The following is a 21,716-nucleotide window of genomic DNA, read 5'->3' as shown; positions in this document are numbered from 1 at the left end:
AAGACCTTTGAGAATTCACATATGTACATCATGCACATATCCAAATCTGATTCACCATGCATACCATCACAGGGCAAATTCACAAATTAGTTTTTGCTTTCACAGCAGAGTATTTGACTCAGTATTGGGTTGGCCTCTTCTGGCTTGAGAGAGGAGTGGTGGCTGAGCGATGTAGACAGAGCAATGAATCAGAAATAACTTCTGTTATTCCTGCTGGAAGGTGCCACGTTGTCAAAATGACGTACAGACGTGTTTATACATCCATGACGTAGAGAGAGTGGAAGGGAGAGGTGACTGTGAGGTAATCTGGTCACTACATTTTCATATAGTCAAACATTACATCCTGTCCACTGTTACTGCCCTGACCTTAAGCCCAGAACTGTGCCCAACACGTAATAATATTAACAAGAAGGAAATACAGGCACATGCCGTGTCTCTGCAGATGATACCACACACTTCTAATGGGTCATAAGTGATGATCGAGAGGTGATGCTGGGGCTTCAGCCATGCACTGTTCTGTTTTCACATAATTCTAATATGAATAGAAATATATTCAGAGATAAAGTGGTTGCTTTTGCATAGAGGAAGGGACTGTTGGCTTTGGACGAGCTATCTCCTTTCTTGTTACATATGTGACAGTGTACAGTGTAGTAACAGAGCATCATTAGAGGTGGACAACTTGAGCACTTATTGTATTATTATTTGGAGAGCGGTTTTGCTAAACCATACGCCTGTGTATAGTAGCTGTGTCTGGTATTGCTCTTTGTTCTATCTCTCTCTCTGTCTCTCAGGGACTTTTTTCAGGATTTTTACAGGGTGATCAGCCATCAGAGCCTGAGGCTGCTAACCTTTCTAATAACTCAGACTTGGCACTCAGAACACTAACTCCATGATTTGAGGATTCAACATTTTGGGTAATAAATGTGTTTCCTTCCTTTCTGAGTGAGATAAGAAGATGGATGTCAATATGGTGTCTGTGTGTTCAGTGTGACACTGGACTCAGGACATGGTTAGCTTAGCTTAGCCTAAAGCCTGGAGGCAGGGGAGAGCAGCTCAGACTGTGTCCAAAGTTCCAAAGTACACTTACCAACATTTTTAAAGCTCACTCATTAACATGCTGTACTTTGTTTATTTAATCTGTACACAAATAAAAAAACAACCATTTGAGGTTTTAAGGGAAGTTACATGTTGGGACTGTAATTCCATTAAAGGGAAACCCATGTCACTGAGTTCTAAAGTGAAGAGAACAGAATAGAACAGTGAGTTCTAAATGATATTATGATGTCAGGTGTAGAAGTACATTCTCAGTGGATTATGGTCATTTCACTCTTAGTGTTAAGATAGAGAAACACACATCTGAGTCATTTATAGAAACAGTTGTAGTTCATGTTTGAATGTTCATTCTCAACCTTGAAATATTCAACTGAGAAAATTTTGATTTAAAGAATGTCATTGAGGTCGAGCTCAAGTGTTACATGATGCTGAATGCATTTGCTTTGAAAACACACTGGGGACACCAATGTGTTCTGAATCAGAAAGCCTAAAACTGGTCCTCAAACGTAACACAGGACAGAGCAGCTCTATGTAAAGAAGGGATAATTCAGGTGTGTGTTTGTCCAGGTTGAGTTGACTGAAGGTCCCTCATGGATCGAATACACAAACTTCACAAGTTTTCTCTCCATGTTTAGCGTCTTTCCTCACAGTTGCACTGACAGCATCATGAGGTTCAGACAGGTCAAACTTTGCATAGTCACTCTTCTCGCTACTCTGTTCCAAGTGGCCAGGTGCCAAAATCTGGCAACCAAAGAGATAGTGGCTGTTAAGATCATCAGGGACACTGATTTTATCCAGGACATTGAGAAAGAGGTAGATTTCGTGACTCCATTTGATCCCAGGCTTAAAGTGTGTATGCTCCATCAGAGTATGAACTATAAACTTATGTCTCCTCTTTTCCCTAATGCAGACTGCAGGAGCATAACACAAAATGTATCACCCTGAACCTGTATCCACATCCACTGCTAGGCATTCCTTTGTCTTTGTGGACCCCTGTTTGCCCCCCAGCTCTACACCCCTGAGTGTTACCATAGAAGAACAGTAGCCAGACAGTAGACAAAACACACATAAACAAAGTTAAAGATGAATTTGACTAATAGCACAATTTTTCATTTTTCTTTCAAATTATCTATAGATATTATGATAATATTGCTGATTGATAATCATGTAAAAAAGAGATGTTGTGACAGCTTGTTCCTTCTAGCTACCTTTCCATGTGGTGGTCACATTAATCATTAGCTTGGAGTGTCATCAAAGTTCTGTTGTTGATTTTTGGCTTGACAATGAGTACCAGGACACTGTTTGCTCTGTTCGTACACACACCCTGTGGTGACGGAGCTGACTGTAAGCCCACGTAAAGCCAGCATTATGTGCCTGTTCTGTTTGTGCACTTTCAAGATAATGTCAGCCTGTAAGAAAATCATAATTAATATCAGTGTAAATTGTATCGGCCTGGTAGCGATGATGTGATTGTAAATCACAGGTTATATTTTTGAATTTTCAAATGAAAACATTGCTCCACCAATCGAATAAAAAAATTGGTGGAGCTTTTGAAAGTTAAGTTCAAAGTTATTCCTGAAATCACGGAACAGAAAGAAGTGACGGTTAAAATAATGCTTAAAGTGCTGACAGATGTTGAAGTGATTTAAATGTAAGAGCTGAGTGAAGATGAAGTGACAATCTGTTTGTAAGAGTTGAATTTGGAGTATCAGTTGAAGGTGGAGAGTACAACAAATGTTATTATTGTGTTATCTGACGTTGGAGCAGTAACAAGAACTGTAAGTTAAAGATAAGTTAAGATGAACTTTATTGATTTTATTTCCCACAGTGGGGAAATTCACTTGTCGTGGCAGCTCACAAGAACAGAAGAAGAGTGCAAAAAACAAAAAGTTTGCAGAAACAGTTACAAAAAAATACAGAGGTAAAATAAATGAACAATTTTACAAGGTACAGTAAACACAGTACAATATACAGCTATATACAAGTCCTCATAAGGGAGGAAAAGAAGTGTTAGCAAGAAGAACATCAAATGAAGTGTAAATGCTAAGAAGAGTTGGAAATGTCAGATGAAGTATAACTAAGTATCACCTCAAGGTTTTATACCTCAGGCCACGAGTGAGGTTTACTATGGATGAGCTAGTACACATTTATCTGCATTTATTCAAGCACCTAAATTAAATGTATCTGTATCCATACTCAGAATGGGTGCTGGGATTGAAGTTGTTAATTTAAGCTTGAAATTGATATGTTTTCATCACAAGTTGCTGTATTTATTATTTATTACAAAGCTATCTACAGAACAGTCTGAGAGCTGAGCTTTAGGTCAATGTTTTTGATCATAAGAGGAAGAGAACTATTTATAGAACAAGTTTTTTTTTTATAAACTTCAATGATTAATCCTCGGTCAGCCTTCTAATGAATATTGTCTTTCATCACAAGCAAAGATATTGCCGCCTTTTTTTCAGACTATACTCTTACTTGTAAAAAGTACCGGATGTGGATTCAGCCACATTTTCCATCCATGTCTGTCCAGACTCATATAATCTACTGTATGTAGTGACTGACAGAGAGCTTCATCACATGGTACAACAACAATCACCTGAAGCTCAGTGTCATTAAAACCTATAAACCTGTGGTGGACTATAAATCTTCAAGAAGAAGCTACAAACTCTAAAAGGTGGATGCTTCACTCACACCTTCAACCCCGCAGCACAGATGGTCTAAACAATCAGCACAGTTTCATGGTGGCCACACAAAATTAGTGTCATCAGTTCAGTATCTGACCAAATGTGAAACCTGGTCACAATCTGCCCTTCTGTTCCTGAGTTATGCAGCTGAATAACGGACAGAAAACATTAGGATGTCACCGTGAAGGTGATCTTTGACCTTTTAAATATAAAATGTCATCACCTTTTGTATTCTAGTCATTTGTGTGAAATTTTTATCATAGTTAGCATAATAATGCTTATAAACTCTGTTCAAATGGGATTGTCGGACAAACAATCCAAAAAGATAATGCCTCAGGCCACAGCTAATGCTGGCACAGAGCTCTAAAAATCTGTGGAAGTGTCAAATAATGAGTCATATAATGTGCAGCTGATTAAAGCCAATAAATAAAATGAAGGATATTGTTTGTAATGGTGAGCGTTTTTGCTGCTTTCACCAATGATAATATACAGTGTATATTACATGTCAATATATATATTTGTATTAATGCGAAAGTCAGTCAGTTGACTTTTTTTAAAGTCAACATAATTTCCCAGTTGCTTTTTTGGCCCTCAGCGGTTTGTTTTGTGGGAGAACCTGCTTTTGTTCTTATCTGGAACATAGTACACACAAGGTTATTAGATCCCTGAGGACAAAGCTGGTGTGTGTGTGTGTGTGTGTGTGTGTGTGTGTATTGTGGCAATCCGCTAACCTACCTCTACTTCCTGGAGGGGAGAAAAAAACCTTTCCCAGGTAATTGTGGCTGTGCTGGGTGTGACGCTGAAGAATGTCAAACAAAGAGAGAGTGGCTTTCTGGCTCGTCGTAGCGAGGGAATAGAGGACTTTTCCATCCATGTTAATTTCCCACAGCAAACACAGCAGTCAGCCAGTGTGGAATCAACAGTCCTTACCTGCTCTATCTGGTAGCACTGACAGGGAAAAAGGTAAGACTGTGTTTTCCTGTGACCTTGGAATGTGATTGAAGAGCCCTGTGTATGTTTCTAGTTTGAGTGTGAGTGACAGTTCCCGTTTTTTTTTCTTCTTTTTTGGTGTGAATGTTCAGAGGGGAGTTGTTTGAACAGAAGAGATCCTATAGTTAGTGGAGTTTGCTCTTAGGCTCTGCCAGCTTTTTCATGGCTCAGTTGGGATGAATGACATCCCTGTTCTCAGAAAGATCAACACAAAGATCCTGTGAAGTCTCCACACTTGAAATCAAAAGGTTTGGGTTAAGATTAGTCGTGGGGGTTCAGGATGTTTTTCGCTTCAGTTTGACAGTTTCGAGGACCTGTATTGCTTGGTAACCTCTGTGGGGCCAGCAGTGATGTGAAGGTGGAATGACAAGTACTTTGACAAGCGAGACAAACCTCCTTTCATGTCCACGAAGCAAACAACTGAAGGATAAGTCAAGAGTGGTATTTTTACTGTGTATTTGTAAAGCCTGGAGTCATGAAAAATAGGCCTTCGAGCTTTTGAGCTCTTAGAGACTGTTCAGAGGTTTCATTCTTCTTTACTGGTACTTTACAGTATTTATTTCACTGAGTGAGAGTTCAAGCTTTGTTTCTTCATTTCAGAGGTAAAAAAAATATATATAAAGTGCTTTATTTTAAACTTATGTGTTATTGTTGTTTACTTAAAGACACCGATTTTGTTAAAGTGCCCACAACAGCTCACTGTCAATGCTTTGTGTCAGACAGAGAGTTGTCTGTGCAGCGTGCAGGCTGAACATGTTTAGTCAAACACTCCAGAGAGCGAATCACCAGTGGGTTTCAGTGGAAATACTTTAAGTGTATTCTGGTAACAAGAAACCCTAGCTGAGGCATAGCTGATGAGGACAGTCCCACCACTGATTTTAACTAAATGTAACTATTTAATGGCAATTATTTTGCAGAGCCTCCTTAGCACTCTGTCAGTATTATGGCATAACAGCTTTCCTCAACCTTGGTAATTATAAATATAATACATTTGAGTCCAGGACATAAGAGAGGGTAGTGTTTAGTGTCAACAGAGCTTGTCTCTGCAGTGACAAATGTACAGGACTCTCTGAGTGCAACAAGTTAAAGTTGATGGATTATTGTGATGAGAAGTAAACATATCAGCGCTCACTTTGATAGGCTAATCCTGAGCTGAATAAACTGTTGCTGTACAGCAGATGATTCAAATTGAAACAGTGAGAGGTTGTATTACAGAAGCTACAGAGGCTAGGTTAGAGGCATTGCCAGAACTATCCAGGTGTGTTTACATGTACAGTACATCCAGAAAGTAGTCACACAGCTTTGCTTTTTCCACATTTTGTTATGTTGCAGTCTCATTCCAAAATGGATTAAATTAAATTTCTCCCTCAAAATTCTACACAAAATACCTCATAATGATGTTATGATGAAAGTTTTTTCAGATTTATTAAAAATGAAAAATAAAAAAATGTAACATGTACGTAAGTATTCACACCCTTTGTCATGACACTCACAATTGAGCTCGGATGCATCCTGTTTCCACTGATCATCCTTCAGAGGTTTCTACAACTTGAACTGAGTCCACCTGTGGTAAATTCAGTTGATTGAGCATGATTTGGAAAGGCACACACCTGTCTATATAAGCAGTTGACAGTGCATGTCAGAGCACAAACCAAGCCATGAAGTCAAAGGAATTGTCTTTAGACCTCCGAGACAGGATTGTGTCGAGGCACAGATCTGGAGAAGGGTTCAGAAAGATTTCTGCTTCATTAAAGGTCCCGAAGAGCACAGTGGCTTCCATAATCCGTAAGTGGAAGAAGTTTGAAAACACCAGGACTCTTCCTAGAGCTGGCCGCGCAACCAAACTGAGTGATCAGGGTAGAAGAGGGAGGGAGGTCAGGGAGATGACCAGAACCCAATAGTCACTCTGACAGAGCTCCAGCATTGCTCTGTGGAGAGGGGAGAACCTTCAAGAGGGACAACCATTTCTGCAGCACTCCACCAATGGCCCTCAGACTGAGGTGAAGGTTTATTTTCCAACAGGACAATGACCCTAAGCATACAGCCAACATCACAAAGGAGTGGCTTTGGGACAACACTGTGAATGTCCTTGAGTGGCCCAGCCAGAGCCCAGACTTGAACCCTATTGAGCATCTCTGGTGAGATCTGAAAATGGCTTTGCACTGACGCTCCCCATCCAACCTGATGGAGCTTGAGAGGTTCTACACTGAAGAGTGGGAGAAACTGCCCAAAAATAACTGTGCCAAGCTTATAGGATCAGACTCAGAAAGACTTGAGGCTGTAATCGCTGCCAAAGGGGCTTCAACAAAGTATTGATCACAGGGTTATGTACATGTTATATTTTTGTTTTTTATTTTTAACAAATTTGCAAAAAAATTCAAGTAAACTTGTTTTACTTTGTTATTATGGGGTATTTTGTGTAGAATTTTTTGGGAAAAAATGAATTTAATCCATTTTGGAATGAGACTATAACATAACAAAATGTGGAATAAGCGAAGTGGTGTGAATACTTTCCAGATGCACTGTATTTGATTGACTAGCACAATGCATAGGACATCAAGCAGCAACCTCTATCCAAAGAGGTTTTCTGTACTGCAATCAACACTGCCTTTGCTTCTGAGGACACTTTTTATTCATGAACATGAAGAGGTTGCCCATCAGGAAAGGAATAAAGCTGAGCAGCTTTGAGTATATGAGCAAGTAACAGATTCTTGTTTTTTTTAACATTTCTCACTCCCAACTCATAAAATATGGCTGCTTGGTCGTTGCCTGTAAAAAGTTTAAGCTATATCAGTCTAGTTACCCCTTAGTTTTTAAGCTTTTGAGGGAAAATCTGGATACAGCATTGGAGTCGGGCCCCCTTTATTTCTTTGAAAGCTGCTCAGTGATACATGAAACCAACAAACTTTGACTTCCCTGGTGATTGTAAAATTACCTGCCTCTTCAATGTATCTTCTCACTGTGCTCCCATAGAACACATGCACTATGGCTTCCACCAGTTAGGTTAACTTCCAGTTTAGCCCTCTGCTAACTTGAAAATGGATGAAATAATTTGATTGTGTGTTTATTCTTGATTTTTCAAATTTTATGTGACCAAACAGGTCAAATCTGATGGTGAACTTGATGGACTTTCAAAATAAAGCTTGCTGCTAAATGTTTCACACATTAGGACTTTTGGACTGTTATTAATGTTGTGGAACGATTGCACTTTGGTGAAGTTTTGGCACAAAAGAGTTAGGTTTATGAAGATAATGAATACTGAAATGACACTCTATAAACACAAAAGCATCCACACACTCCTCGTTATGGGCCGTTTTTCAGGGGGGGTTGGACTCGGCCCCTGACTTCCAGTGAAGAGAACTCTTAATGCTTCAGCATATCAAGACATTTTGGACAATGCTATGCTTCCAATCCTGTAGCAAAAGCCCAGAGAAGGCCCTTTTCTATTCCAGCATGACTGTGCCCCAGTGCACAAAGCAAAGTCCATGAAGACATGGTTGGATGAGTTGACCACAGAACCCTGACCCATCCCAATCAAACACCTTTGGGATGAACTGGAACCGAGATTGATATCCAGTGTGTAATTTATGGTACCTATTGAATATATGTTAAAAATATACTTTTTGTTAGTTACAGAACATAACTTACAGAACAAACTGACTTAGACTTTGGGCTTGAACCCTGGTGTTTGACCCATCCAGTTACTTTGCCACATCTTGACTGAGAGTTTTCTTTGCTGCTTTGAACTGCATTGTGTTGTTAGGCTCCAACTAAGGTTTTCATTGTCAGGTTTTGCTGTGCCTTTTTCTCTTTCCCTCTCTCACCCTCTATCTGTCTTTATGTCTCTCTCTCTCTCTCTCTCTCTCTCTCTCTCTCTCTGTCTGTCTGTGAGAGAAAAGCCTGTTGCTCTGTATGTGTGTGTGTGGGACAGAGAGAGAGAGAAGGCTGTTGAAATGGGCGTAGAAGTGATCTTGAGTGTAAGGGAGGGATCACTGGGTCAATATTTGCTTAGGAAATAGACCTTTATGTACATTACATCAACTGTAGCATCTGTGACTGCAGTCTGTTTGTTGTGGCCTCTTCCTAGAACGTTATCTTCGTGTCTGTCATCAAAATTAACACATAGTATAACTTTTCCAAATTTGTCATTTCTCAGCGTGATGTTATAATTTCTAATTGACTAAAAGATATTTGGAAATGGGCAGTTAATGTGCAAGCCATGGCAGCATTTACACTTTAATGAAAGCTGCTCTTGAAGGACATTTGGAAGTTTCTTCTTCCCACTCAGGCCTTTAAAAAATGCAGTGACTAGGACAGCCAGATAGTGTTATTTATTTATTTATTTATTTTTATTTGAACTTTGGTTTAAAGGGACAGTTCACCTCAAAATCAAAAATACACTTTTTACTCTAAGCTGTGCTGTTTATCCACTGATATCACCAAAATTCTGCAACTCACACCAAAACAATCACAGTGGATAAACAGCATTACAGGTAAGAGGAATATGTGTATTTCTCATTTTTTCATACTGAAAATGAACTACACTTCGGTTAGGTGCAAATAAGTACATTTCTCTGTGAGATCAGGCTCCATGTAGGAATTATCTGACAAATTCAGTCAAAAGAATGAGTCACAGGGCGTTACCTATTTGTTTCTGGACAGTTTTCCACAGTGAATTGTCATCATAGTCCTTCACTTCTAGACATTAGCTACAAACACTGCTGCATGTCTGTTGGTAGTTACTATGCACTTACCAACTTACCTCTTTTTGTGTTTGTGTGACCTGGTTGCTCAGTTAGGGTGAAGGAATGTTTGACACGTTGTATGAGTGGTTCTGGTGGGACAGAATATGGCTCCCTGTGAACCTGACCTGGGCTGACCTGGAAGACAGGGAGGGCCGGGTCTACGCCAAAGCGTCACATCTCTACATCACTGTCCCCTACGCCTTTGCCTTCTTGTTCATCAGGTATCTGTTTGAAAGGTAAGATTTACATTCTGTGTGCTTCTCTCTGATTTGGTTATACAAACCAACAGCACATCACTCTCTGCTGAATATTAGACAAAATATTACAGTTTAGGAAATGTCTGCTGATATAAAAACCAACAATGTACATGTATTGTCTGCATACCTAAAGCCTAATATATCTCATTCATCTGTGCCAAAGAGCTCCATTGCTGTGCGAAAGCAGTCAGTTTAATGTTTGTTAGCTGGACTCACCAAAGGGTGTATGAATAGCACACCAGTGTCTTAAGCCAAATAGCTTGCTCTCACCTACACTGTACAGACAAAAGTGCTGGGGCACCAGACCATTACACCAACAGGTAATGACGTTGCATTCTAAATACACAGACAGCTTTGCAGCTCTAACAGCTTCCACTCTTCTGGGAAGGCTTTCCACATGGTTTCGGAGTGTTTCTGTGGGAATTTTGCCCATTCATGAAGTAGAGCATTTGTGACATCAGGCAATGAACAAACTCAAAGAAAAAGCCTGGTTCACAGTCTCCATTCCAGTTCACCCCAAAAGTGTTGGATGGGGTTGAGGTCAGGACTCTGTGTGGGCCAGTCAAGTTCTTCCACACCAAACTCACCCAACCATGTCTTTACGAGTCTTTATGCTGAAGCATTACGATTTCTCTTCACTGAAAATTTTCATGTGGCTATCATTACAAAGGCCATATGAAAAAAGTCACCCGACTTTGTCCTTTCCCAAAACTTTGAAAACTTGGAACTTGAGGTAGGTAAACAGTGACAGTGCAATCATCAAATCATTAATCAAACTACATATGATGTATTTCATGTACTGTATATCCAAACTGACAATGACATTGTTAGGACTGAATCCTGTGTGTGTTTACTGTGCTCCAGATGGATAGCAACACCACTCGCAGTCTCTGCTGGCATCAAGCAGAGAGTCCACCGGAAAGCAGCAGACAACCCCATCCTGGAGGTTTATTACACTACTCAGTGTAAATATCCTGCTCAGGTACACAAAGTCCCGCTCAAATATCAGTCCTGTGGTCTTGGTTTTCACATCTTAGTAAGTGATTGATAAAACTGGATTTGGTTGTTTTTATTTGAAACCTGTCTTTCAACCATTTCCGTTGAATGGTGTGTTTGCAAATAGCAACTGACAAATTCTGCATATTTGCCTTTAAGGACTTTACTAGTCTGAGGGTGCTGGTGCCTACCTGGTTTTATCCATATCTGGGTGAAACCAGGCAATAATAATTGTGTCCTCCTGTTAAAGCTAAATGTTGGATTCCACAGGCAGAAATACTTGTAGTTTGTATTTTCATTTTTCCAGCCAATGACCCCTCCTGTCTTGTGTGAGGAAACTAATGAAAATTGTATGCCAAGTCCAAGTCCAAGTCCAAATTGTTGACGTAGACCACTGTTCAACATTAATCTGGATGGCTGTACAATTTCCCAGAACCATGCAAGATGAAATTTGGGAAGTTATTACCCTCTCTAACCTATGTGTTGCATAACAAGGATGTTACTAAATCTGTCTTTTTAAATTTATGTTAGGTACAAATAGTTTAGCTCTGTCTCATTTCATAAAACATAGATGCTGAAATTCCTGTACAACCCTGATTCCAATGAAAGTTAACCCTATTTGACATATACTCAATTGAAAACAGTACAAAGACAATACATTTAACAATTTACCCCAAGACCTTGATTGGTTTCTGTAAATAAATGCTTTTTTCTGAATGTGATGCCAGCAATACATTTCAAACAAGTTGGGACAGGGACAACATAAGTCTGGGAAAGTTTTCTTGCCTGTCATAACACAATAGCAGCAGCAGCCAGAGTCCTTACTCAACTGAGAAGGCTGATCATATTTCAGTTGTCCTGATGTCTTTGTAGCGGTTACCAACACAAGCCAGTCGAATTCTTCTCATGAGGCTTTAAATTGACATGCAACCCTCTTTCTGGAAACATCTCCAAACTTATTACAAAGTACAACTAACATCACAGCACCTTTCTTTTTTCAACATTAATGTCCTTGTTGTATTAATTAATTTACAAACCCCACTGTTAAGTGCATTCATTGATTCACAATACAAAGTACAGCCACCAACAGTCCTTATGTATGTGTTTGTTTTCTCTTCCTTCCAGGCAGACATTGATGGACTGTCAAAGAAAAGCTCTTTGTCAGTGAGACAAGTTGAGCGCTGGTTCAGAAGGAGACGGAGTCAGGACCGTCCTGGAGTCCTGAAGAAATTCAGAGAAGCCAGGTCACTACTCTGTGTGTGTATGTGTGTGTGTTTCTCTGCGTGACCTTCAGTCTCCACATTCTGTACATCATCGTCTCCCCTCTGCTTTCTACAGCTGGAGGTTTGTCTTCTACCTGTCTGCGTTCATTGGAGGGACAGTAGCATTGTGCGATGTGAGTAGCTTACGTGATTGGAGACCATCTCAGTCAGAAACACTTTAATGACGGTTGCTGTATTTCAACGTTTCCTTTTGTTAGAAATATAATAAAAATTTCTCTCAATGTATTTGCAGAAAGAATGGTTTTATGACACCAGAGAAGTATGGACAGGTTTCCCAAAGCAGGTTTGTATGCTTTTCTTTTACACCATAATCTTTGACTTAACTTCAGAAAATATAAATGTATGTCCAGTTTTAACTGATTCTCTGAAAGCTTTTTAACTTTTAACTTAATTTAATTTTTTAACTTAACTTGTAACATAGACCTTATCATTAAATTAAAGAACACTATTAGACTAAAAATTAAATTGCATTAAATGTCAACATGCAGTATACACAAGTGGAACAACATGCAGTCGGTTGACATGTTTATTGTCCCAATCAAGATCAGCAAACGGATACTTAAAGTAAGTGCACATCCCCCAGCTTGTGTGTAATTATCTATTGTCCTGCAAGAGCTACATCAGATGTTTTACCTGAATTCTCAGACTTTTTACAATGTCCTTACTTAAGCGATAATTATTTTGAATGATATGAATATCCATGATAGCAGAGTTCATGCAATCAATTCATTTGATTACACCAACATGTTCTTGCCTTATTTTAGACCTGGTGTTTACTTATGGGATGAGTACTGGCCCCATAAACATTAATGACCCGAACATATTGGACCAGTTTGTATTTTATCTGATAGCATTTTACAAGCAGACTTGGTAAACAACACTTACACAGTACGCTCACACGCTTTACACTCACACTACCAGTTTTCCTGCCACCAGCTGTATACCCTGATCCTCAGACACAGACAAACTGATGAATGACTCTAACCTTCACTTTAGATTCTGTTGCATCTTTTAAAGCAAGAGTTAAACAGCATAGGATTGGTCCCCTGGATGAATGATAACATTCACACGCTTAGAACAGAATGTAGAAGGGTGGAATGAAGATGGAGGAAGACCTCAGGTACCTTTATTATCAACAAATGAAAGAGTTGATGATCTGTAACTGAACACAGAATGTCAGGGCCAACCATTTCTGTGTTTGAAGTCAAACTAGTAAGCACAGGCCCATTTTAAGTGGCATAAGTGAGGAATGTCTTGACTTTTTAAAAACATTTTAATGATGTTCCAGCCATGCTATTTTATCAGGTTTTATACCAGACTCTAAATGAGCTTCTAAACAGTGTGGCACACTTCAAATGCTCCTTAAGCTCTGTGGATGTGATGTGATTCTCTATGAACTCATGCGTATGACTACCCCTTGATTGCAATAATTACTTCTTCACACTCCACCTGTGTCCCAGAATATTTGAGGACTGCCTGTGTACAACCACTCATTATAAAATCTGGCCTTGATGCATCAGTTGCATATCAATCTCAAAATTACCTTTTACTACTGGGCCGACATAACTGGAAAAGCTCAAAAGTGTGTTCTTAATTGATGAACTGTACATTTTTTGTTCCAAATGGTGCCCATGCGATTGCCTCAGTCCATAGTGAAATACAAGACACCCCAGGGGTTGATACTGGGACCACACAGATATATGGAGGAAAAAAGTGACTCCAAGGAGTGAAAACCATTTTGTTTCACCAACGCATTTCCAGTACTCAGCCAAATGAAAAAAGAGACTTTGGAACTGCTGCAACCCGAATGTTTTCAAAGTCAAGGTTAGGCACAGAGACAAGCAGTAAGAGGTGAAATAGGTTTAAAGCTAAAAATGCCAGCATGTTATTTTGTCTGAAAGCCAATCTGTTACTTGAGTAAGATGCCAAAATGTAGCTCTTGAGAGCCCTAAAAAAATGTGAGAATGTAGGAAAATTTAATTCTTTTCTTCAGCACTGCTATTAGCAAAGTGTAACTCTTTGTCAAAATGCAAAGTTGCCTTTTTATATAAGCATAAGGAGATTAGGGAATCTTTATGAACAATCAAAATGAAATAAATAAAATGTCTCTGGCCTCATGAAGGAATTATGAGCAGAAAGATTAACCAAATCAGTAAATCTGCTTTATAAACTGGCTGCAGTTGTATGTGAAAAGGACCTTTAGCTAACCACACTGTGACACGTGCATCACATAGCTTCATTGTCAGCCTGTACTACAATTTGAAAAATGGAGATGAGTGGGAGATGAAGTCTTGGAGTGAACAATAAATTCATCTTTAGTTCCTTCCTTCCAGCTAAAACACAAAGAGCACAGCCTTTGGGGACAAATCTTTTGTCTGTGTGACTAAGACTGACTGTAGTTTCATGTTACATGCTGTCTCTGACTCTGCTATTGTGTCTGTCTGCCTGTCTGTCTGTCTGCAGACCATGCTGGAGTCTCAGTACTGGTATTATATCTTGGAAATGAGCTTCTACGGCTCTCTTCTCTTCAGTGTTGCCTTTGATGTCAAAAGAAAGGTGAGTAGTTGAGAGACAGAGATAGAGAGAGAGAGAGAGAGAGAGAGATCATGCCCGAGAGAGGATGTGGGCATTCAAATAAATTAAACAAACAAAGATTGGGACTTTACTTCACTCGAGCGCTCCTCTGGCCCCTGAGACCCTCACCTGTACCCTAGCCTTCTCCTTTGTGTTCTGCCCCAGCCTCTCCTGATCCCATCGGCCCACATGCCCCACCCCTTAAAATATCCTGTACAAAGGGCAGACCTCAAAGCAATAATTTGGACAGGATACATTTGGAAGGGATGCGAAAACAGGAACAGGCCACATACCTTATCTGAGCAGACACACACACACACACAACTCTTACATTATAGTGCAGTATAATAATAATGTATTTTTTGTATATCAGTGTCAGTGATTGTGCAGTTTAGGTGAAGCATAGAAATATGCATGATATTGTAAAAGATGGAGTGCTGAGAGCTTTTGTGTCCCGAGGGAACATGACATCTTTTCCTCCGTCCCTGTATAACACTGACTAAAACAGGAAGAGTCAAAATGTTGAAATTCGTTGTTTACAGGTACGGTAACTAGTGCTTGTTGCTTTTGATAATGTTAAATGAAGATACTGGCTAACCATTGCGAATTTAATGTTAATTTTATTTGATGTTGAATGTGGAAAACTTTTATGGAATGAATATGTAAAGGCAGCCATGACTCAACAAAGGATAAAGAAACAAATGATGGTGGCATATAGTAATTGTGGGATTCTTTCATGCACAAATTGTTAGAAATGGAGCGAGGTGTTTTTCTTTATGTGTGGGTAAATGTACAAGAGCTTTATTTTCCAAAACTCTTTTTGAAGGAGATTTACACATGAATAGAACTGATGAACAATTTACTCCAAAGTCAAGACACTTAAAACTGGAGTTGTGAAAATTTGGTGCACTTAATAAATTGTAATGTGCGCTTGTGGTGGACAGCATGCATGAAAGGTATAATGATAAAGCATGAGTAATTAATCATCCAGTGACATGGTCAGCCTCATTCTCCAAGGATTGACGTTGTTAATATAAATGGTCCATGGTGCAGAAAATGTTGGAATCCTTGCTCTAGAGAACCCTGTATCCTACAATAAAGTGGACGAAATTAGCCAGGTCATGTTATTTGTAAGGTTTGACCATAAAAATGTCAGCTGGCCTATTAAACAGATCAGCAGCAAGAAGTCTCCACAACTACTGTGTCTCCAGATGCCCATGACCTTTAGTTCCTTTAGTACCACCACCATCAGGAATTTTTATGTGCATACAAGACATGTGAGGTTTAAGCTTAACTGGCAGATTGCCATTGATTGACATTTGCTAGAGACATTCAAGCTCCCGGGAGGATGGACTTACCACACAACACCACTCAGAGTCATACTGGGTGTTATAAATTACATTCAGCATTTGCATTTAGCTGTCTGGTAGAAACTTTAAGTGTTTTCCACGGTAACCAGCTGGCTTTTTTCCTCTTATAGGACTTTAAGGAGCAAATCATCCACCACTTGGCCACGCTGGTCCTCTTATCATTCTCCTGGTGTGTCAACTACATTCGTATAGGAACTCTGGTCATGCTAGTCCATGATGCTTCTGATGTTTTACTTGAGGTCAGTCACAGCCACACACATGTTTAAGAATGGTAACATGTTGATATTGGAAATATCTTATTATATTCAGTTTAACAATTCAATTTTTTTCTCTCTCTCTATGGTATCAGTGTATGACAACTGAAATATTGTATTTCTGATACATAAACTGTGGTAAAGGTTTGCAAAAGGTCCTGCTGATGATAAAATAAATCAATAAAGTGTTGCTGTTAACTATAGTCGCTGGAAATTCTCTATTCTGATTTGGTGGAAGATGTGGATGAACTTCTATATCTCAGCAGTATGACCAAGCATTACTGTAGTGTTAGACTTGGCTAAAGAGCTTTGTTGCTATAGTGCGTAACCTACACCAACAACCCAACACCAATTCCTTTTTCTTTTAGTCTGCCAAGTTATTCAACTACGCCAAATGGGAGAAAACCTGCAAAGCTCTCTTTGTTCTGTTTGCCATCGTGTTTATGGTAACACGACTGATCATTTTCCCTTTCTGGTAAGTTGAGTTTGAGTTTGTGTGTGTGTGTGTGTGTGAGACAGAGAGAGAGAGAGAGAGAGAGAGAGAGTCTGCATATGTTTGTGTGTGTAGGTATGTATCATGTGTGTGCATAGGTATACAAAATGACAGTAAGCTTTACAATATAATGTTTCAGATTCTTTCCATAGTCTATAAGATTTGGGCATTTAAACTTTAGTGTATTTTTTAGAAGGTAGACTTCCCTTTACTGGAAGTAAGGAGCCAAGCTCAACTCTGAAAAACAGTCCCGTACCACACCTGAATTCAATAAGAGAGGTGTGTTCCAATACTTTTGTCTTTATAGTGTAGGTTACAGCAACAAATAGCTCAACAGGATCTAAAGAGCAGCAGTATGAATAAAACACACCACATAATGACACAGAACTGAACCCTGAGTATCAGACATTTTGACTTGTTGTTTCTATTCTGCTGTGTTTCAGGCTGATCCACTGTACCTGGGTCTACCCCATTCACCACTACCCTGCCTTCTTTGGCTACTACTTCTTCAATGTCATGCTGATAGTCCTTCTCTGTCTGCACATATTCTGGGCCTACCTCATTCTCTGCATGATCCGAAAATTTATGACTGGCTCTGTAAGTCTGCTCAATGAGAATTATCTGTCATCTGACAAATGTTTCCAAGTACTGATGGGTATGAAATGTTTGCTTAGTAAGACTGTACCATAGGCCTAGTAAAGCCATTGAGATATTAAGACATTAAGTTTGGCTGTATGACAAGTCAAGAGCATAAAACTTCCCGCAACTAAATAATTTAGCAATTACAGAATTGTTGTAACTGAAGAGTTTCCTGAGTTATGATTCCATAGACCCTGTCATAAATTTAGAGTAATTGTCCAGGGGTGCTGCCATTTTGAATTCAGATTTTCATTTTCCATCCTCCTCATAGAAAATGAAGAGGATTCAGTGGCCCCATAATATTCAGTGTTTTCAGCCTGGCAATGTTGTTTTTGGGGTATTTGCTACGAAGACTAATTGTCTTCATGGAGTTGGCAGTCTCTATTTGGAGGAAATAGAAGAGGAATGGTAAAATCAACAAATGTCCTCCTTCAACTCTGACATACAGTCAGTTCACTTTAGGTTTTCCTGTCCACACCAGAAAAACACCAGCATCAGTAATTTGTTCAGAATCTCAAGACGGCCTGTTTATTTCATGTTTAAATTTACCTTTGAATGTCTAACCTGCCGTATCATCTGACTGCTTGTGCTTGTCACATTTGTCACCCTGTCACTGTAGCGTCACAATTAAATGTTGGTGTGACCAGATGTTAACAGTACAAACGCTGGCAGCTCTGGACAATAGAAAGTTCCTAACAGCACATATGTTAGACATACATGTTATTGCTTTGCTACCAGGAACATATAAGTAACATTCAGCAATACCTTTGGAATAACACACAAACACACTGACTGGAAACCGACCATGAGGCTATTCAGACCAACAGTTGCCATTAAGAGTTTCTATCGTTTTTTTTTTTTTTACTTAGTGCAAATATTGTGATAGAACAACAGCCCTGTGACTGCAAAGGCAGTTGATAGAAGGAGTAAATAATGAGCTTCTGCCACTGACAAGAGTCCAAATCGTCAGCTCATTGTTCTCTGCTGCAGCTCAGGTTGCAAATCTGCTTTCAGGCAAAGGTTTTGTTCTCTGTGCATTTGGCTGCTGGGTTCCACCAGCTGCCTGTTGTTTTCTCTGAACGTCTACTCCCTCTGCCTCCATCTTCCCCTCTTTTCCACCCAACCCCTCATAAATAGTTTCCTTCTTTACGACTGTTGTATTCTTCTCTTTCTTACGTCACAGCTGACCAGAGATGAGAGGAGTGATAATGAAGAGGAGGAGGACGAGGAGGACGAGGAGAGCAGCCCAACAGAGGATGAAGGTGAGGAACAGCACAAAGTCGGGAATGGATTGGCAGCTGATGAGAAGGAGGACAAGAATGGCTGCTTTGGATGCTTGTCTCCGCCAGAGAACATCTGCCGCTCAAAGACTGTGTATTGACTAGGTGTAATTCAGTATGAGTCGAAGACGTAAGAAATAGAACAATGGTAAATAAATTTCATCAAATATGGACCAAAATATAAGCAAAAATGTGTTATTTAAATGTGCCTTGCTTTTCTCACCGCACACATGTACAGGGAGAAACTTTGAGATGTTTTTGTTGTGGCAGTGCCTCACTGTTCCGCAGGTCCAGCAGAGACCAGCGAACCAAACAAGCAAACAAACCCCACTGTGCTTATCCTCATATTGAGTTTGTTCCATACTATTTCTGAAGTGCAGGGCTGGTGCTCTGTGGAATGTTCTCCAGCCACTTCACCTCACTGTTTCATCCATCAAAAAATGTCTGTACACTCACACCATTTACTTATGGTCACAGAGATAATGTAGTAACACAGCAGACTGGTGGGAGGCTCCCAACCTGTAAGGGTAACTTTTTCTTTTACTTCCTTTAATTAAGTCTTAAATCTAAATGTCATCACAGGTCACTTTTGTAAAACAGTAGCCTTGTTTAGTTGAGTTTGCACTTAGGTTTATTATTTCCCCAACAATTTTAAATGTTAAATGACAACAAATCTGGAACCTGAGGAGCTTTAGGTGGTCTGGGATTTTGGGGTACTTGCCTCCTTGTCTGGTAATTCAGTTTGGGCCCGTTGGCCTGGGATGTGTTTAGGCTGGATTAGGTCAAAGACTAGAAGCAGGAAGAAGTGGTAATATTTTGTCATATTTTCTAATTTCATGGCACTAACATTGATTTTTATGCCCAAATTCAAAATAGACATAAAAGGGTGCCATATAAACACACTTGTTGATATTGTATTGTGAAACACTGCCCTCTGTGGGATTTAGTGTTGATGTTAAATGCAATAATTTAAACTTTTAGACTGGAAAAAAACTGTTTGGCAGGACTCTCTATGAAGATCACTTCTGTAGTGCATTATGAGGGCATTCATAAGACTTGTCATAAAACATTATAAATATAATGTGGAAAGCCTTCCCAGAAGAGTGGAAGCTGTTATAGCTGCAAAGCTGTCTATGTATTTAGAATGCGATGTCAGTAAAATCCCTGTTGGTGTGATGGTTAGGTGTCCCAATACTTCTGTCTTCATAGAAAGTCTTACCAGCAGTTTTAGTTTAGTTTTGTAGTTTAGTAAATAATGCACTTACTTTTTATATTTTCCCTTATGAGAGCCAAAATGAGTGGGTTCAGTTCATGAAGTAAGAAAATCAAAATGTTACACATAAAAAGTCTTTCTCTATGTTGTGTGACTTTGATCCTTGTTTATTCAACATCCCTTATGAATGAATGAAGATTGTATGAATGAATCAAATCTTTAGACTGAACTAACTGCACTGATTTATTGTTGTCAGTGATTGCATCTGTCTGCTGAGCTTAAGTACAGGGTAGCTTTACAACGAATTTAGTGTGACAGTTTGTAATACAAACAGACTGAGTATACCACTAAACTGCAGGCAGTCTTGGTCAACACTCTTGGTTCTCTTACTGTCTTACCTACTGACATCCATTTGAACGGTAATGCAAACATTAGGCAGACAGAAAACTGAAAGAAAAATGACTCTTTGACCAGCTGATGAGAAATGATGAGACCTCCTTAAAACATCCATGGATGAGACTGTCCTCAAGTCCACAACCAGAAGAGGTCAGGGTGGATTGAATCAGAATCAGAATCAGAATCAGAAAAACTTTAATTGCCAGGTAGGTTCCACCTATGAGGAGTTTGTTTTGGCATGGTGGTGGTTTATCAGCATTGCTGCACAGCAGAGGAGGTGAGTTTTCTAAATCCAAGGCAAAAAATATTTGAGAATGCTTACTCTTGCCTAACATCAGCAATGCTGCACCAAAGGATTCTTTGAAGGAGTCTGTTACTGCTCTCCATTTCACTGAAGAAAATAAGCATGGAAAGCTGGTTGTAAGTTTGTTTGTTATATGGAAATACTGAGCGGCTATGTGCGTTGATGAAATGACTGATAGTCAGTATTGTTGGATCATTCCCCGGATGTTATGGCCAAACATTTCAACGTTTAAAAAACTGTTAATGGAGATAGATAGTGAAGAGCAACAATAAATTGTTCCGTTAATGGAAATAAAATGATCTTTTGTTTCTTTTAGCACACAGCATATGTAGTCCTGTCAGGTTCAGGATGTTGTATGAAGTGTTACAATTTTCACATGAAGCATGTAGTCTTGATGAATAAAACTGTGCTGTCAGGTCAGTCTGTATTTTTATGGATTAAGAAACACTCTGGTTTGCCTTTGTTCCCTTTATAAATGCATTTATTAAAGTACCTGGAAGACACGTTTTGCTTCCAAAACATTCATACTTAACTCAGATCGTTTTTTGTTTGTTTGTTTGTTTTAAAGTGTGAACAGCACAACAGAGAGCTTAAGTTGGGGTAACTGGACTTCAGAACTGAAGAAGCCTTTTGGATGACAGCTGAAATGTCTTTACTTTAAACTGAAGTCCAGTTGCCCCAACTTAAACTCCTCAAAGCAAGACGACCTGGATGCCTTTTTCATGTGGTCCTAGATAATGATTCCTGCTGATGTGATGGCTGTGTGAAAGGTCAGATCAGGAGGAACATGGCTTATCTCCCACTGTGCATGCTCACCTCACTGTTACACCATTATTCATCAACTAAAAAGCTGGCCAGAACCAAATATGGAGGATAACTCACAGCAACGACAACTGGGAGACTGCTGGTTGCAGGTTTAATAGCTTTCTTGACCTCAGCCTGAAAAGCTAAATACCTGCACCACTTTCACATTTTCTGTTGTTCCGCAACACCCTTGTGGTTAATTTTGGGATCATGATGCAGATCTGCTCACACAACAAAGATTAATGCAAACAGTCAAGGTTAAAAGATCACATTTGAGAGAAACGTTAATTGATTTACTTTCAAGAAGACAGTTGGAACCCCTTGGCATGTCATAGAGAAGTTGTAGTGACCACTCTGGGTTGTACAGCAGAGGCCTCG

At 39.5% G+C, this 21,716-nt stretch overlaps 1 protein-coding gene across 2 annotated transcripts; it reads left to right on the top strand.

The window, feature by feature from the left end:
* Positions 1 to 4,509: 4,509 nt before the first annotated feature.
* cers3a (ceramide synthase 3a) lies at positions 4,510 to 21,066 on the top strand. Of its 2 annotated transcripts, none has more exons than XM_046390647.1 (11): positions 4,510 to 4,703; positions 9,526 to 9,711; positions 10,597 to 10,714; positions 11,854 to 11,972; positions 12,067 to 12,124; positions 12,244 to 12,294; positions 14,475 to 14,567; positions 16,066 to 16,194; positions 16,578 to 16,684; positions 17,146 to 17,299; positions 18,525 to 21,066. In XM_046390647.1, exons 2-11 carry the CDS (start codon positions 9,539 to 9,541, stop codon positions 18,720 to 18,722), a joined length of 1,200 nt encoding a protein of 399 aa, XP_046246603.1. In that variant the 5' UTR covers positions 4,510 to 4,703; positions 9,526 to 9,538; the 3' UTR covers positions 18,723 to 21,066. The 2 variants fall into 2 exon arrangements, with proteins under 2 accessions (XP_046246603.1, XP_046246686.1); XM_046390730.1 differs by having other exon boundaries at positions 4,544 to 4,703; positions 9,530 to 9,711.
* The last annotated feature ends 650 nt before the right edge of the window (positions 21,067 to 21,716 follow it).

The sequence above is a fragment of the Scatophagus argus genome, chromosome 1 (assembly GCF_020382885.2).
Source record: "Scatophagus argus isolate fScaArg1 chromosome 1, fScaArg1.pri, whole genome shotgun sequence".
Taxonomy (NCBI): domain Eukaryota; kingdom Metazoa; phylum Chordata; class Actinopteri; family Scatophagidae; genus Scatophagus; species Scatophagus argus.
Note: the sequence above shows the minus strand (reverse complement) of the source record. Positions and strands in the feature narration are given on the sequence as shown.

What these genes read in the sequence shown, in the direction of transcription:
- cers3a (XM_046390647.1), top strand. Translation starts at nt 9,539, where the DNA reads ATGTTTGACACGTTGTATGAGTGGTTCTGGTGGGACAGAATATGGCTC. An exon ending in CCTTTGATGTCAAAAGAAAG is followed by an intron (nt 14,568 to 16,065) that starts GTGAGTAGTTGA and finishes TTCCTCTTATAG; the next exon opens with GACTTTAAGGAGCAAATCAT. An exon ending in CTGATCATTTTCCCTTTCTG is followed by an intron (nt 16,685 to 17,145) that starts GTAAGTTGAGTT and finishes GCTGTGTTTCAG; the next exon opens with GCTGATCCACTGTACCTGGG.